Source organism: Ornithodoros turicata, chromosome 9 (assembly GCF_037126465.1).
Source record: "Ornithodoros turicata isolate Travis chromosome 9, ASM3712646v1, whole genome shotgun sequence".
Classification (NCBI taxonomy): domain Eukaryota; kingdom Metazoa; phylum Arthropoda; class Arachnida; order Ixodida; family Argasidae; genus Ornithodoros; species Ornithodoros turicata.
In genome coordinates, this window is record NC_088209.1 from 29,876,859 (window position 1) to 29,894,345 (window position 17,487).

At 45.5% G+C, this 17,487-nt stretch overlaps 3 protein-coding genes across 4 annotated transcripts in view; 1 reads left to right on the plus strand and 2 right to left on the minus strand.

Annotated features, from left to right (window-relative positions):
* The window catches only part of LOC135368569 (uncharacterized), a 47,183-nt gene extending 38,259 nt beyond the window's left edge, over positions 1-8,924 (plus strand). Inside the window, exons 3-17 of the mRNA XM_064601946.1 lie at positions 690-782; positions 871-1,005; positions 1,090-1,203; positions 1,283-1,365; positions 1,456-1,555; positions 1,660-1,717; positions 2,192-2,286; positions 2,365-2,517; positions 2,636-2,783; positions 2,892-3,528; positions 4,045-4,307; positions 4,391-4,510; positions 4,618-6,111; positions 6,214-6,281; positions 6,369-8,924. Coding sequence (XP_064458016.1) covers positions 690-782; positions 871-1,005; positions 1,090-1,203; positions 1,283-1,365; positions 1,456-1,555; positions 1,660-1,717; positions 2,192-2,286; positions 2,365-2,517; positions 2,636-2,783; positions 2,892-3,528; positions 4,045-4,307; positions 4,391-4,510; positions 4,618-6,111; positions 6,214-6,281; positions 6,369-7,799 — 4,992 coding nt within the window. The 3' untranslated portion in view covers positions 7,800-8,924. The remainder of the gene's footprint in view (positions 1-689; positions 783-870; positions 1,006-1,089; positions 1,204-1,282; positions 1,366-1,455; positions 1,556-1,659; positions 1,718-2,191; positions 2,287-2,364; positions 2,518-2,635; positions 2,784-2,891; positions 3,529-4,044; positions 4,308-4,390; positions 4,511-4,617; positions 6,112-6,213; positions 6,282-6,368) is intronic.
* The window catches only part of LOC135368570 (probable phosphorylase b kinase regulatory subunit alpha), a 94,471-nt gene extending 84,190 nt beyond the window's left edge, over positions 1-10,281 (minus strand). For both annotated transcript variants that reach the window (XM_064601947.1, XM_064601949.1), the window contains exons 1-2: positions 10,095-10,281; positions 387-447 (exon numbers count right to left, since the gene is read on the minus strand). The gene's annotated coding sequence lies outside the window, so the exon portion shown is untranslated. The remainder of the gene's footprint in view (positions 1-386; positions 448-10,094) is intronic.
* Positions 10,282-11,696: 1,415 nt separating this feature from the next.
* The window catches only part of LOC135368573 (calcium-activated potassium channel slowpoke-like), a 93,939-nt gene continuing 88,148 nt past the window's right edge, over positions 11,697-17,487 (minus strand). The window contains exons 27-28 of the mRNA XM_064601953.1: positions 16,953-17,120; positions 11,697-16,148 (exon numbers count right to left, since the gene is read on the minus strand). Coding sequence (XP_064458023.1) covers positions 16,068-16,148; positions 16,953-17,120 — 249 coding nt within the window. The 3' untranslated portion in view covers positions 11,697-16,067. The remainder of the gene's footprint in view (positions 16,149-16,952; positions 17,121-17,487) is intronic.

Below are 17,487 nucleotides of genomic sequence, written 5' to 3' on the forward strand. Positions count from 1 at the left end.
TGTCAACAGTGCGTCGAGAAATCGACGCAGAGGATAGGGATGTAGGGAGGGTGTAGCGAACGTGGTGTGACTCAAAGATCCTGATTGTCCAGTGGAAATTTTGCTTTAAGTCTTTTGATAAAAGAAATACAGCTCCACGTGCATTATGTGGAGTGTTGGAAAGACTACTGAATATATCGGGCAGCAAATATACAAGAAACACACAATTACAAAAATGACTTGAGAGTTCTCATATGACAAGCAATGCCATGTGTAGTGCACAGCATTTTGGACAGCAACAGTCGCAGACACATACGCGCACAAAAACGAAAAAGAAATATAGATCGTATGTGGCAATTACTGCTACTGCTTCAAGTTAAAGTACACTGCTCAATCGAGAATCATACCTTCGATTTAGAAACATGATTGTCCTCCCCTCTGCTCCATGTGGATTTCTCACAAACTGTCCTGCAAAATATATTCATATTAGATCAAAAGACGAGTCAAGTAAGGGTTTGCTACAAAATGATATTGACGTTGCACCGATATTGCTATTCATACGCACAACCACAATGAAATAATAACATAATGGAAGTACATGCTGTGCCACAAGGCTTGCATGCTTGAACAAACACATCGGGTGAATGAAATCACGATTAAAATTACGTTGTGAATGCATTATTCAGTCAGCATGTTTTCCTCTTTCACAGGTACTGTGGCATTTGGACATCTTCAGAAGAAGTTTTCGGGACCTCAGTGGGCATGTCTGCATGGCGGAGTCTTGTATCTTTTGTGCGTTAAAGGTAAGAAGCAAATTCTGCTGCTCTCTTGCCATGATGCAACAATGCCATTAGGATATGCTTCTAACACTACTCTTTGTGTTTTTTGTAGGAACTTTTTGCGCAGTTCCAGTACAGCAAAGAATCTGCACTGCCACCAGATGCGTTACGAAGAGCCTTAGCAGAAACTTTCTTCGATCAACGCCGCTTTCAGCTCGGCTTCATGGATGATGCAGCGGAGTGCTTTGTAAGTATCCACCGTGCTCAGCCTCTCAACCGCCATCCATGCAACTTAGTAGGGAAGAACCTAATGTAATGCCCCACACTGCAGGAAAACATTCTGTTGCGTATCCACTTCCACATTGCAAGCCAGGAAGCTGAAGACATGTGCAGTGTCGGTCACTGCATTCCTCATCAGAAATTTGCAATGACACTTGTTGAGCAGGTAGGAGCAGCAAAATTATTTCCAGCTACAAAAAGCCTTCTACGATGTGAGATGACTCATGTTATCGTTCGTTCAATAGACCGTCTGCCATGTCTGTGGGGCATCCTCGGAACCTTTGCCCTTCACCCAGATGGTTCATTATGTTTCAGCGTCAGCCCTGTGGTAAGGCTCACTTGTTCAACGTTGTTGTTGTGGAAATTGGAGTAAATCAAACATGGAATATCAATGTAATCTTTTTTTTTTCATTTGCAGTTCCCAAGCTTCATTAATTCAAAGCAAGGAGCAGAGTATGGTCTCATTTGGTGAACTTCTGTGGCGTGCTGGAGGCATGGGAGACATAAGGGACTGTCCGGTACGTAGCGCCTCACGTTCTCCTAGGTGGCAGGCTACAGTATTTTGTGAAACTGTTGCCAACATTGTATTCTCCTAATTCATGAATTTTCCTCACGATTTCAGAGCTCCTGCGGTGCAAAGATACAGATCTGCCGCACACTAATGAACCGGCCAGATATAGGTATGTTACAGAACATGGATAGGGAGGGGAAATTCAAGTTTCTGTAAAAAAATATGTCAAGTAACATAGTACTGAAGCTGTACTTCTGTGTAAAGCGTCTCCGACAATTCAGAAATCTGTACTTTTTCTCTTGACCGGCTACATACATCGTGCGTAGCATAGATGTTGGCGTTTAATATATACTCCACAAAAATTATATTTGGGAATATAATTTCTAGTTCCCTATGACATTTGAAACTGAGTTCAGCATTACTTAACCTAATTTAGCTATGTGGAACAATGTTTTGAAAAGCTAAGTCACATAGTTGTTTAAAGAATAGAAGATTCATAATCTTTACACCATATTCCAATAGTCACATAACATAACTCGTTAATAAGCATTAACGAGCACAATGCCTATGTGAGGGTGGTAGTTAATACCACACGAAAGGACTCCATAAGCAAATAGTCAGTAACCGTCGCCCATTTTTCCAGTGAGCCTCGGTCTTGTGTGGGATTCTGAACGACCTACGGTTGATCACATCACAGACGTACTGGACACCATTGGAACATCCATAAACATGCAGGAGGTATGGACAGCATTGCACTGCAGTTCCGTCACACCCAGGCCAATGTGTTCAAGCTCTGATAACCTTTCCTTCACGCAGATGTTCCACTCTGTTGTGGACAGCAGATGGGCAGCGTCGGTGACGCACCATCTTGTCGGCATTGTTACGTACTATGGAAAACATTACTCCACATTCTTTTTCCACACCAAGCTCGGGGTCTGGATCTACTTCGATGATGCCACAGTGCGAGAGGTAAGACAAGTTCGAAAAAGTCACGTCGGAACATCCTTCAACTTGAAGGCAACAACCGATCTGAGTGAACGAAGCAACAATTTCTTGCGTCTAACACGCTGCACTTTATCCGTCCCAGATTGGTCCTCATTGGCAGCAAGTAGTGGACAAGTGCCGCAGAGGGCATTTCCAGCCTTTGCTGCTGCTCTACGCCAATCCCAGTGGAACTCCCGTACAGACTGCTAATGCCCCAAGCACAGTGATAAACTGCATGTCGGACTATAAAAGTAGGTACCCCAGCACACCACAGACGAAAGGAGTTCCGTATTACGCGTCGTTGTGCATAAAAAAGCAGCACGCTCTTTTTCACGCATTACGATTTGTAACGTTTTCAGGGAAGCAAATAGAACTGCAAGAAATGATGTCTGAAAGGCACAAGTACAGCCAGCAACATCCTGCCTGCTCGCCGTCGGACTTCTCCGCACAGCACTCTCACGCCAATGGCACTCGTGACAGACCGCAGTGGTCCCATACTAACTGGACACAGAGCTCCGGCCCCACCTACAACACTTCAAATGGATCTGCTCGGAAGAACATCACACCACACTCCCATGTTCCCTCCAACAACCACTTGAAGCACAGGCTACGAACGTACTCCGATACGTCGATCATGTCGGAGAGCCCAAGCGATTGCATCAACAAGCGAGATGACGGCATGGCAGACAGCGAACTTGACAGCACCTACATCAGCAGGCAAGCCGTTGAAAGCATCCTGAACATGCAGCGTCTTCAACGACAGCGTACTCTGAACGGCGGCACTGGTGGCGTTGTGGTGCCTGGGAGCCGCAACAGCAGCAGCAGCCTCGAGTCGTTTGAAAACTCGCTGCACATGCGAGAGAAGGCCCTCGAAGGTGGGGAAGGAGCGCTGCGAAGACGGGACTCTGGAAACTGGAGCGGTGACAGGAACAGTGCCAGTTCTTCAAGCAGCACTTCGCTAGATGGGTCCTACTATTACACTGCTGGCAACAAACGGTAAGTGCAGAAGTAAATGAATTACTGCAAAAGTGGGCAATTTACTGGGCAGGATGTTTAGGGAATATTTTGTAGGAATTCTATTCCACGATGCATGTTCTATGCGTTTGCACCCTTCATTGCTGAACTTGACGTTGATGATCAAACTTACATTGTCGAGTTGAGAACAAAGGTGGAACAACGAAAGGACGTCAGAATGAGTGTGGAATTGATGTCCACCAGTGTAAATGTTGCAAAAATGTGCTAAATGTGTATTAAAAGACCACAACGATAAAGTGCACTCAGTGGGTCGATTCGGCAAGGTGAAACCCTTCTGTTGCGACTTAGTTTTTCTATAATATATACTCATTCGTCATTAAGAATATTTTGCAGCACTTTAACTTCGTGGAAAAATGACAATCGCAAAATTCGCGAAAAACTAGGTCTCCGTGAAAATTACTACTTTTACGGTATGCACTAGCTGCAATTGTCCTCCCCTCAGGCTGAGCATAACATTAAGTTAATTCTTCACTTCAGGCTCCTGGGTGGTACAGCCAGAGTGGTCAACAATTTCTCCAAGCACGAGTACATGAACGTTGGCGTGCTAGCAGATCAAGGCTACGACTCCTACTCCTTGTCGAGCACAGACAGCTACCCATCTGTAGGGCTCCCCGGTTCACCAGGAAAATTGGACACTCGCCTGAAGCAGATACCGGAAGCGCCAGTTGGGCAGGCCAAGACAGGGCATCCAGATCTTGACTCTCTGCAGGACGAAGTGTTTGCCAGCACAGCGAGTAGAGGTGAGTGGCGTCCCTGTACCCTGCGGGTACCTTGATCTGCCAAGTGGATTATTTCACGCATGCGTGTAACTTTTCCACTGCAGGGCATTTTGAAGACTGCGACAAACTTTGCATGCAAGTGGACATTTTGCTGAAAAAGTCTTGCGAAAAAGAGCAAGCCGGGGACCTGAACATGGCAGTATTTTTCTGCGATGCAGCAGCAGGTAAAGTGGCTTCTCATCTGGTGTTGCAGAAAAGTGCGACTACCACACCAATACGTTGAGAGTGTGTTGAGTTGAATTGTTGACTGAAGTTTTTATTCTTCCAATAGTTAAAGCAAGAGCTGCAATGGATGCCCCGTACAGCAATGCCCAAGCACTGAATGCAGCAAAAATGAAGCACAGCCTCTGCGTCATGCGCTCCAACAAACTGAGTCGAAGCTTGAAAGAGGTCGAAACGGAAGACCGTCGCTGGCACAAGGAGGCAAGCCACGAAGTGCACCACAGCAGGCAAGGAAGCAGAGATAGTACTCACAGCCAGCACAGCCACAGTCGTCAAGGAAGCCGAGATGGGAGCCAAGTATTAGGGGACGCTCCCTCCGACAAACCAGTCAACAACATAGAGATCTACGCGACGCTGCCTAAAAAGGGCTCAAAGAAGAAAGCAAACGTCCTAGAATCACAGTCCCTCAGGATCAAAGAGGACACGGAAATTTACAAATACTTTTTGACAAAACAGCGACAGAACAACAAAAAAGATGGCGACTCTTCGACTACGACGAGGTGCAAGCCTAAGGAAAACTGGAGCCACAATAAAAACCTCAACTCCATGTTCACGAAGGAGCCAGAGCTGAGCGACTACTGCAGCGAGTGGGAGCAGACGAAGAAACCCCCCCTGCATCGCACGCTTTCCAACCCCGCCGGAATGAAGAACCACGACTCCGACGGGAACAACGCAGCCGCGTCTGCGGCCACAAAGAAGCAGCACAAGATCAGGAGGAAACTGATGGGTGGCTTCATGCGCAGAAAGAACCGGAGTTTGCCCGACCTCAGAGAGAACCAGGACGCGCTGCAAGCGGGCTCCCGGTCCTTCGACGACACGGCAATCTTCAAGTCTGGCAAGGACACCAACAAGACGAGTTTAGAACGCAAGGCACGCAACGAGAGTGGAGACGAGGGGAAGGAGGAACAGTCCGCCACCATAAAATGTCGCGGCTTTCACCAACCGCACCGCGCCTTCGTCGCTCGGGGGCTCTGCCACCGCCCGCTTCTGACCAAAGTGGATCCTCCGCACATAGAAGTGGCAAGAAGTCCCAGTCCCGTGAAGACCCATGCAGCGAGAAGTTGCAGTCCAGTAAAAAGGAACGATGGCGCGACGTACAGCCATTACACGAACGCTTCGTACCGGGCGAATTCTTACTACCCAGCGAATGACAGTGACACGAACTGCAGCGATCTGGAGAACTACGAGGTGCCGTCGAGCGAGAACCTTCCCCCTCCCGCTAGTCCACTGCTTGCTCCCACCCCCGACATAAGTAGCGATGTCGAGCAAACAGTAGCGGAAGAAAGCTGTTTGCTCAAAGAAATACAAGCCAAGAGGAAACAAATCATGAATGCACGATCTGGTGAAGCCTCCAGTAATGCTACGGCCAGCCACTCGGACACGCAGAGGAACGGGGAAGCGTCTCGTACCGAATTTGCTCCAAATTCGCTCGAAAGGAATTGGCTGCAAGAACTTCAGTCGAAGCAGATATCAATGCTCACAAAGGCAGGTGAGAAGCTGTACAGTGGGCACCAGCTACAGCGAGGAGAGCAGCCTGAACAAGGTAAATACGGCTCCGTTGTTTGTAAGATGTAGAGAAAAGTTGTTGGCCTACAGACAAGTTGCTTGTACTGCACAGTTCTTCTATATGGGTATTTACTTGCAGTGCTCCCCAATGGAAACAAGCCAGGAGTCCCACTTCAGTCCACATCGCAGCAAAGACAACATGAAAATGTAAGACTTTTCATGCCATGACTTAAAGATTCACTTAGAGAGCAACAGCTCATCGTGCTGATGTGGTATTTTTTTTGCTATTTCCAGGTCTCACAGCATGAAAAAACCAGCCCATATAAACAGAAGGATGTTCTTAATGATCCAACAAGTAAGCCATGCGAAAGCAAAGGAGATTCTGACCAGGATGATGCGGTCAAGCCACGGTCTGTCCGAGACCTGGCATCAAGGTTTGAGAAGATCCTGAAACCACCGACTGTGGAACCATCGGAGGATGCAGGATTCAAGACAGGAAGGGCACCCATAACAGCACATCAGCCTCTGGGCATCCCCACACAACCATGTGGAGCCGAAAACAAGGACATTCCTCCATCGACGACCGTGGTGACCTCTCTGCCCTACAACGTGAAATGCTATACCTCAAGCGCTTACCAGGCTCCTGTGTCTCCACCACAACAGACTGCTTCTGCCCCAAGTACAAACCATCTTGTACGTCAACAGCAGGCTTCAAAATCGTGTCCCCAAACCACAACAGACACAACCATGCATATGTCACCGGGTACGCAGTATGTGCAACAGGCCAGCAATATATACCCTCAGCCATATGCAAACCATGCAGCATCCCAACAGCAGCTTAACACCATTCCAAGCAACCACGAACAGAGCCCAACTCAGCAGTACCACTCCCCACCGAATTCAGAACACGCGCAACAGTCCCTGACTTACACCATGCCTGTACAGACATCAACTAGTGCCCCAGCCACACCTTCAGTGGCATGTACCGGTGGTGTTTACAATGCACGCACGGGTAACAGGTACCCTCTGCCTTCACAGTATGGAAAAGCATTCCAATGTGTCAAGACCCAGGACATGCCAGACGCAAGGCCCTTTGTGGCCGTCAGAATGCCACCACAGACTGCTCAGCCAACTATGCAGGGGATGCCCCACTTCCAACACCAGCAGGGTGGAAGTGACACATCGCTTCGTCCCGTGTCGCCAGCAAATTCGGAGCCATCAAAGAGACCTACAAGACCTCCGGACTACGAAACAGCGCTACAGAGGTTAGAGATGATGAAGGTGCAACAAAGGACAGCATCGCCAGACTGCATGCAGGGTAAAACGGGGGACACGCTGTGTGCGCAACAAGGTGGTAGTGAGCAAGCCAAGAAACGGAAACCTCTGTCCAAGAAGAGCGTGACTTTTTCGGACGAGGTCGTCCTCGTGGCATGTGCCGAGGAGGAGGAGAGTGTCTACATCCCTAACCCTCTGCTCGAGAGGGTTTATAGGCAACATGCTGCAAGAAAGGAACCGCGAGACACTGTAAGCCAATCTGAAGTGTCACCACTTTTACGGACAGCAGCAGGTGCATGTGACGCCGTAAGCCAAGAAGAGGTGTCTGTCGAACAGGACGCAAACTCGCAAGTTCCGTGCAATTTGTGCCACAAAAAGTCTGTCAGCCCACCCACTGTGTATTGTTCGGACTGTGCGTTTTACATGTCGAGGTTTCAGAAAAGGACATGAACTTCTCTGAATATATTGTTTCCCTTTTGTCTGTGATATACCTCAAATTTGCTTCAAAGCAGTTTTGAGCGGTGAACTGATAAATGTACAGGTGAACTGTTTTATAGCTCTGTTGTATTTTAGCGTTACCACCGACCATGCTGCATGTTTCATTACATCACCATCACAGACCATTGTATGTGTCCATTCTCGCATTTTTAGAATGAATTTCTATACATTTTTGTACAAGTGATTGCAGTATTGATTTGAGGTTTACATACATGCATTTCTAATTGTGACACGTGTCACTACATGCAAAAAGAACAAACATCGCTGTAGAGCATAAAGATCATCTCGAGGCAGCATTTGCATTTTGCAATGTTTCATTTCCTCCATGTGAATACTTTTAACAACACTGTTTCCTCCTGGTTGCGAAGACATGTACAAATTCCTCACATCACAGATTCAACGCGAGATAATATTCCAGTACCAACAGCAGGCAATCTAGCCCTCCGATCAAGGGAACTTCACTCTTGGGGTGCTGACAAAAGGGAATGGGGAGTTGTCAAGTTGTCACCTTGACAACTTCATAGTATAAAAAGTTCATAATATTTTACTTTGTTACATTGCTGAAGCTGCTGTCATGCTACTTAGCATCAGTATTATAAAATACCTCAAAAGGAATGCCTGATCTCATCTGTAAAGTACAATGTTATTACAAAAATATAAGGTGTAATTAAACACAGCCATGGGCATATAAATGAATTTGCAGAACATTTTACAAAAAGCATTCCAGTGCCTTCTGCAAAACCATGATTTTGTTTTTGCCTTTTGACAGTACATTGTTCGAGGTTGTTGAGTTTAGAGTAATCAACATGTTAATGGAAGCCATGAACCGGTTAGATTTGCCATTTTCTCCGCACTACATATTACCTTTTGACCAGCATTTGAATGAACTGTTACAGGACCTGCAACAAGTACATTGAATTTTTAGGCTGTTGTTAAAGATACGAAACTCGCATACCTGAACAATTCGCTGCATCTAAAGGTACACTCATATTGCCGCCATTGTGCCAAAGTTCATTTCTAAATTGTATACTTGTACATAACAGGACTGTCATTAAAAGCACTGTTTATGCCTTTTCATGCAAATTTCTGTCTGATAGAAATTATAGATTGTGTAGAGGGCTGGTGCACGTGTTGTGGTGAGCAAGGCAACGGCCTTATGCCCTATAGTTGCAGACACTCCATGCCTATGAATGCCCCATTATCACTCATTAACGTTCACTATGCAGAGAATACTTGCAAATATAGCTTTTCCTCATTCTGAAGCATGCTACAGCTTTCGCTAATAGCTATAAGAAATGTCCGCTTAAATCGATTTACGAATTTCCTCGCTTTACGAATGGTGCCCCCTGGGACAAGACACTTCCCCTTCCTCACTCCAAATGTCGATTGATGATTGATTTTTACAGAAACATTATGTTCATAAATCGAGATGTTCATACACCGTACAGGATCAACTGAAGCCCTTAGTGACAACGGAAATTGAGGTGGAGTCTGGACATCCGGACCCCCCAGTGTTGACATGCCGCTCAAAGGCCCAGTGACACTACAACTCAAGTCCCAGGGCCCGGTCCTCTTCAGGGGCCCGCACGACCCCAGGCCCGTCGTAATCCTATAAGGACGAAACACTTAGACTATGTTATCGAGACGTGAGGAGGGGACCCGGGCATGACCCGTCCCAGGGGCCCATAAGTTCCTCTCGCCGGCCCTGTGTTTACAGTAAGGGGGGAATATACATGAATTCGGCACCTCGGCGTACAGACGTGGATGAATGTGACAGGTAGCAGGAAACACTGAGGGACAGGGGAGTTAGTATGCGACCTGGGTCGACTTCAGCTGTGTGGAATGTCTCCCGTAAACCAAGGGAAACTCGTAGGCAGCACAGCCAGTGGTGGGATTCGCCACCATTCGCAGGACCTTTAGAGGAACCACCAACGGATCCAGTAGGCCATGGCGGCCACACTATTGAAAGTCGCGAAAGCTCGGAGTTCATATTCGCAGCTTCTACGACTTTCGGTCTTCATGTTCCACGGCGCTTTTCGTCCACACTGCTCTGGCCTACCGCTTAGATTAATTTTTTCGTTTCGTTTCCTTATCTGTAGGTGCTTATAACACAGGCATGCTGATGCATCCCGACAACAGTGAGGGAGCATGTGTTACGTTCACCGAGCTTGCAAAGTGCAAAGTTGCCCGTGCAAAATGGCGCGCGATAACTGCACGTGAGTTAATGCGTTCAACAAACTTACGTACACGTCGCCATGTTTCAGACACTTGCTGCTGTGTGGCGGACTTCATATGTGCGCTTATGTACTACTTTTTTCTGTTGCCATACAATATTCTGTACTTTCTTCCAGCTCAAATTACACTTTCGTGAGCAAGTTACTAGTCTGCCATATTTGCTGTACGCGCCGCTCCGCTGTCCGCTGTCCCTTCCCGGCATTCTCACTCATGGAGCGCGCTGATTGGTCCAGATAACGCGGCTCTCAAGAGCACAACGCACAACCTTTGCGGCGATTTTGCATGGTGAAAACGGTGAATCACGTCCGAATAACTGACTCGTGGAAGTTAAATATTATGCAAATAATTTTCGCATGGAAAATCTTCACTCCCTGCTTTCAGTGCGCAAGAAGACCCTTTTTGCGTTGCAAACATTCTTCAACAACACTGAACGAGTAGCACAGGTTCAGGTTCAGCACACACCCGCAAGAGGGGTGCGGCCTGTAAATTGTGCTTCTCCTGTGGCACTTTAAAATGGTGCAAAGATGTGGACTTTACAGACGCGTTTAAATACAAACTCCATACCAGGGATGCGCGCGCAGGATTTTCACCCCCCCGCGAGAGGGGGGGGGGGGGGCGTGTTGGAATTCCGTAGAGGTGTACGAGACCCGTATCAGCTGGCTTTTCGGGCTGTTTCGGCTAATTTGTCAGGTATTTTGTGGGTGTTGTCAGGGATTTTCCCAGGATTTTCATAACGGGGCTGTTGGAGTCCCGCAGGGGTGTGTGACACCCTGGCTTCCGCGTTTCAGGGTTTTTTTTTATTGCTTTTCCGGCATGCATTTTAGGGGGGCGTTGCAAGATTTGGGGGGCAATGAAAGGGGCGTGGGGACGGGCAATCCCTGGAAGTTGTAATAGCTTTTGGGGTGGAGGTGGGGGTTATGGGGTGCTGGGGAAATCCCTGGGTCACACGTCATCCTCCATGTTAGAAAAACGCTATAAACTCAATCGCGATCGTGACTGTTTTCCGTGGAAAACAGGTAATGGTGCAAAACCCACGAAAGAGAGGGGGAGAAAAGCATACAGGCTCTACGGAAGGCTGCAGCTTAGCACATCCTACCCGGTTACCTACTCAGCCATATCGAGCTACACGCAGATGAAACATCGAACACATAGGCATATCCAAGAGCAGGCTACATCTTCAGTCTCAACGATCCATCTCACTTTTCATACTCATCCATATAGGGACTACACATGCTGCTAACAGCGGAACAATACGCTACCACTATGGGTGGCTGTAAACTGTGAAGAATAGACACCGAGACATCAAACGTCCTATACGTCACTTGAGAAAACCCCGTACATTGTACATTTACGTATATCCATAGGAGGTGGCCCGTACATCGGGTCAGCAATGCTCTTTCTCAGCATTAGTATTCTACACATTTACCAACTAATCGAAGTTCAATGCTAATTTTAAAAATTCGACTTTAGTTACCTTTGGGTTGCAAGGACCTTTCAAATGTAGGGGGTGTTCTCAACCAAGAGTACATGTTCTGCAGCACCAGAGCACAGGGACAGTGAACATTGAGAAATCAAGAGAGCACACACAAACCGTAAAAACCACATGCAAATAAATGACCAACCTCACATTTATTGATGAAAACTTAAGAACAGACTCGAGAAACAGTTTTACATCAGAAGGAACAGAAAGAATGCATGTCAAGAAGTACACACACATGGGACAGTAATACGGAGAGCACAACTTTGAAACTAAGAAAAACAGCCAAAGAGAGAGAGAGAGTGTGTGTGAGAAGAAAGGTTGCTGGTGTTTTACAAACAAAGCGATAGAAGTGATGGTGTAAGTGGCAAACATGTGAAGCGTGCGCGTTATGCTCCACCTGGCACAGAAACGTCGTACTGGATTGATGCGTGTTCAGCACCTCGGACGGGAGATCCGGCGACATCCAAGGTGCTAAACATGGCAGTGCGCTGACTCTATTCTCATTTGCTGGGTCAGAGAATAGAATCACGCTTTGCTTAATGTGTGTGCGTGTGTGATATGAGACAAGTTACAGGACAGTGCACACTGTGGACAAACAGTATCAACTCAACATGGCAATGACAATCATGCGTGAGTTTGAAGTTTGTGCATGGAAGCTCTGAAACCACTGTGAACGTATTGTGGCAATGGTTAAGGGTAAAAATGTTGACAACGGACAGATTAGCGTCTAGATATTGTTATTCCATTTTTTGCAATCGAGTGTATATCACGAAAAATTTAGGAAAAGCTCAGACTTGTGTCGTGAATAAGCCATTCTAGCATTATGTGACTAAGAAAGTACAAGAGAGAGAGCAGGTTCAAACATAGGATGAGCTCTTCCTCACCCTTATGTCACATGCTGTGAAATAATTATTGCGCCCCTTCCCCATAAAGCTCATTCATGAACAATCTCTTTGAGAAAGGCATAGGCGCTGCATCCAAATGACCTCTCTAGAATGGTTATATAGTATGTCAGTTAAAATTAATGTTGATTTGCTTTCGATGTGCGCAGAATGTGGTGGCGTCTGCTACACTGAAAGCAAAGCAACAGTAAACGAAACGTCTTCCCACCAACTGCAGTGAAACATTTATTGATGGCCAGTGTACTGGATTGTAGTTAGCGTGGAAGAAATATGAAGATGCTGTGTCTCCTTGCCAGGTGAAGACTTACTCCGCGCTTCGCCAAAGTTATTATTTCACACTATCGTTTGCCACTCACATAAATAAATAAATGCCGTACAATCCAGTACAATGGCGTCCAGGGGAAAGTTCACAGTGGTTGGTTTCAGATGCACAAACAGACGACATACACAAACGAGGCAAGAAAAAAAAAACTTTCGTTAGGATAGCGGGAAACGACCTGGAGGTTGCTCCGACTCTGAGTGGGACTATCAGCTTGTTAGTTTGGGAGATATTCTTTATATATGATCTAATGAACATAAGTAGGAAGGAGTAAACAGTTAAATGCAGATGTTTATTACACTCGTGGAATGAATGTTATACACGATGGGAATGAATTCGTACAGGATTTGGGCATCGTAACAAAAGGAGGGTAGTAGGAAAAGGTGTGGGAGCAAGGCATCAAAATGATTATTGATGTGAAACTGCACATTTCCAGATCAATGCCAATATGCTACCTGCTGCTGCTTTTGAATCGGAGTGTGCTCGCCCTTTTTATTGCATGTATGTAAATTTCATGTTGCATACAGTGTGATATGCTGTGCACACGACAGCATCAGCACTGACACGTTACCTGTTTGTTCGCCTCGGCAATAGTTTCGTCATTGTTACGGTCAAATGTAAATCCCATTATGCAACACATGCCAATCTTTTGAGGTAGGCATCATGCAAAAAATGCAGGAAAATAAATACAATGCTGAAGTAGATATTCGGTCGTGCAGCTGTAATTAACTGATCCCCATGTTTTGTATTAAGTAAATTACTCGTAATACTAGCACACAAAGTCCCTTCTTCCTTCGGATAAATATTAGAAAGCAATTTGCCAAGATATACCACCTGTGCATCTAAAGGAAATGCATTACTCAGCACGGTCGTATGAATGACTTGGTCTTGGCTAGAAAGGTAATATCATCTAACCTTTGTAAGTAAAGTGAAGTACATCCTAGAAACACATAACATACATGTAAACCTTTCTATTTTGAATAACATGGCATACAAACACATACGTCACATAACTTGTTTGCTGTCACATGATAAACGTTACAAAATAAATAGAGTTATGTAAAAATAAACCAGCCGTGACCCTCAAAATCAGAAAACAAAAACCTAAATGCTATAGTAGTTTCTCTAGTTCAATAACAGCATCTCTACAGATATCTCTGTTGTTCAATACGTTGTCTGTATTAGTCTTGCACTTAGTGCATTTAGTATTAGTGCATGCACACCGATTCTGTACTGCTAAGGGATTTGTTGCTCCTGTTTCTCGGAGCTATGCACCTAATAGCTGTTTTCAGAAGGAATACCTCGTGAAGGACCACTGCAAAATGACATGCAACAGCAGGTAGCAATGAACTAGAGCTGTTAGCAAATCAGAATGCCGTAAGTTACTCTGCAACATACTATTACAACCTATTTCAACAAAGTGTGAGCTATAGAGCTATGTCTTTGGGCAAGTTCACACATAAACAATACTAGCAATCGAGACACGACTTCTAAGTCACCTGAGTGTCAACAAGTCAATGAGCAGCTAATAGATGTCGCAAAAGAGAAAATAATGCTAAATTTTACACTGTCGGGGTATTTTTTCATGTATACGTCCCTAGAAAATGCTCAGTGTATGAGTCGCGAACTTCCTTCGCTACACAAACAGCGCACGGTTGACAATTATGAATAAGTAACACGTCCTCTTCAACGTGGAATCACAACGTGTATGGATTGTCTAGTGTTGTGTGTCATCATTCCAAGTCTGCCACACTTAGCGAGAAACAGACCAGTAAAATATTTGTGATAATGAGACCAAGCTAACAACGTACAAAATATGAGATTATAATGCGCAGTGAACATTCAGACGTCCAGCCACAGTACTTGAAAGGCGCATTTGTGTTTTTCATTCTGAAAACTGCTGCACAACTCTGCATGTGCAACAATATACCTGCTGCACACATTATGTGACCTTTGTGAATGCAGAAAGCGTATAAGGCTCGGTGAAGAACATGTGTGTCACAACATGTGTGTCACATGTGTGTCTGTGCAACGTCGCCAGCTTATTACAACAACATCTGCTACACCTGTACACATCCAAAACATGTCCCTCGATATATATACATGTATCACACGTACCTATACATATATATATCTGCATAACTCGGCGTAAACTCTGGTCTCTTGCTCATTTTACAACGTTACTGTACAACCTTTGCCGCTCCCAGCGATAACAACGTTATTACTGACGTCTTTGAATTGTACATAAAATATTGAAGCCTTTATCATACAAAGAACGCAGCACTAAGCTGCAACCAGACGTATGTTATGTGTACGAAATAAGAGAAAGAAAAAACTTTTTCTCTTGTTGTATTGCAAGGTGTCGAGAAAAAGAGCAAAAGAGCAGACATGGAGGTAACAGGTTGAGGATATTTGGAACAGCAGAAATCGGGGGAACTTGTTGTTCGTGGTAAGATTTCCTCAGATAGCTGTTCAACTTTGCATGTTTAGAAAAGGTTTGCAAGATATTTTCGTGTAGCGACCTCAACGGACGACCCTTATTTTTCGATAATGCATGCAAAGGCATGCATTGTTTCAGCTCCCAGCTTGAGAAATGCTACGACGGTCTATCACGCGTCTGCATGAATACTTTGAAGCGTGCTTGTCTGTTTGAACAGTTGCTAAGTAAAATTGAATGTCGATCACTGTTGTTGAATGCTATGTCATCTACCAACAAATCCTGTATGGGTATGGGAGGGGGCTTGAAGGATTAAGTAATTGGAGTTTGCGTTTGCAGTAAGACGAGGTCCACCTCTGTAAAGCAAAAACAGAGGCTTGACTCTGGAATTCTGGAACTGAAATGACAAAGACGACGTCATAAGAAATTTCTGTTTGCAGCAAGTTGTCTCAGAAGGTTCTCGCTTGCGCTGTTAGAGATTTTCGTTGTTCAGAGCTTTTAAGTTACGTCGTAAATGTATAAAAAAGCTCTTCCTATACACGAGTAAATAGAGTCGATCTGTGTAAAAAGAAATACTGGGCGAAGAAACAACCCATATTTTGGTACTTTTTTCTCCCAATGGTGCTCATACAAAATACCTGCTGGATATGCACGGCCCCTCTCTCCCATTCTTTGGATATGTTCTTGCAGAATTTTTAGCTGTTTTGTGGTAGTGCCGTTTGACCTACATGTATGTAACAGTGGGTGTGTCTAAGATTGCATACAAAAGTGGGGACTCAAGCGGAACAAGTGTGATGGCTTAGATGAAAGAATAAGGCCCGTCAGTCAAAGTGCTACACAGCAGCAGTCAAGAGTTGTCGTCTTTAGGCTCTTCTCCCCGGTTGGGTTTGTATTCCAGGCCTGGGTCGAACTGCAGGAGGACAAACACCTGCAAAGACACAAACGGTCCCTTTCAACACTCTTTATGTAGGGAATCATGCACCGAATTACTATGTATCAACTATGTACCGAAGTGGGGTAAAGTGAATAGGAGGTTGAAGTCAACGAAAATCTGCATGAGTGGCAAGACTGAAACAGAACGACACTTAGACTGGATCAGCATGCGTAAGGGCAGGCTGAAACAATACCACTTTGAGAAAGAGGAAGGTCCGTACAGCTATTGCAGGTTTGATTAGGTTAAAGCGGGCCAACTCTGAGATCACGTGAGCCTGTTGAGGCAGTCGAAGCCAGACTAAGGAAAATTGTTTCAATGCGCAGAAACCTAAACCTTCTGAGCGAGCAATTCTAAAAATGCAGGATAATTAGTGGAGCAAAAGAGGTCCAAAGTCGACGATAAAAAGGCTATGGAAAAGCGCTACATGGGAAGGGAAGGTTACTCTTAATATGTATTCATGATCATTTCATAACGCAGCTATAATGTGCGAAAGAAAAGAATAAATGCACAGGAGCACTCACGCCCTGTAAAGCGTGCTTTGCCTGCTCATCACCAAAGTACTGTGAGAAAGCCACTCATAAATACAAAATATGTACATATATAAAGGGGGCGGGGGCATCGTGTAGTCGGGAGGTTTGCTCGCAGGCGTGTTTGGACAATATCTAGTCTGTGCGTTTTGGTATTTTCTTGCCTAGACTGCAGCTAGACATAGAAGGTACTGATAAGTGTCAACTGCCAACCCATCTCCATTCTTAGAACTGCCTCATGTATTACGAGGTTCACCAGTGGGTGGCTCACCATGTCGGTCGGGAGTAACGTGAAGTCGGCCGGAGGGTTAGTGATGACGTAGCGTTTGGAAGAGGCTGCGCCCGAGGAACTGGTGTCACGAAACCTGTACAACCCGACGCACAGCATGCCATAGCTGCGCAGGGCGGCGACGAACAAGTCGCCGTATTTTCCTCCCTCCTGCAAAGCAAGAAACTTGTCAGAACGTCGCTTTCGTAGCATCATTTTCGCCTATGTGGGTATCGCTAAATGACACAGCCTCGGATCCTCATACCGAACCTACACCAATGCCTAATCTACGGGTCCATAACCCCTCCACGCACCATTGCAATACCAGTACATCTCGCACTGTATAGGTACTGTATAGGTATAGTACTCTCGTGTAGCCATTACCGTTTCTAGTATCCACCACCACCATCACTATAGAACTAGACTGCAATGGAATACCTACTTTAACGAAAGAGATGCCCTGAAAATTGCTACATGTACTTACTCTGCCTGGGATCTGAACAAAGAGAAAAGAATAAACAAAGAAAATAATGAATAA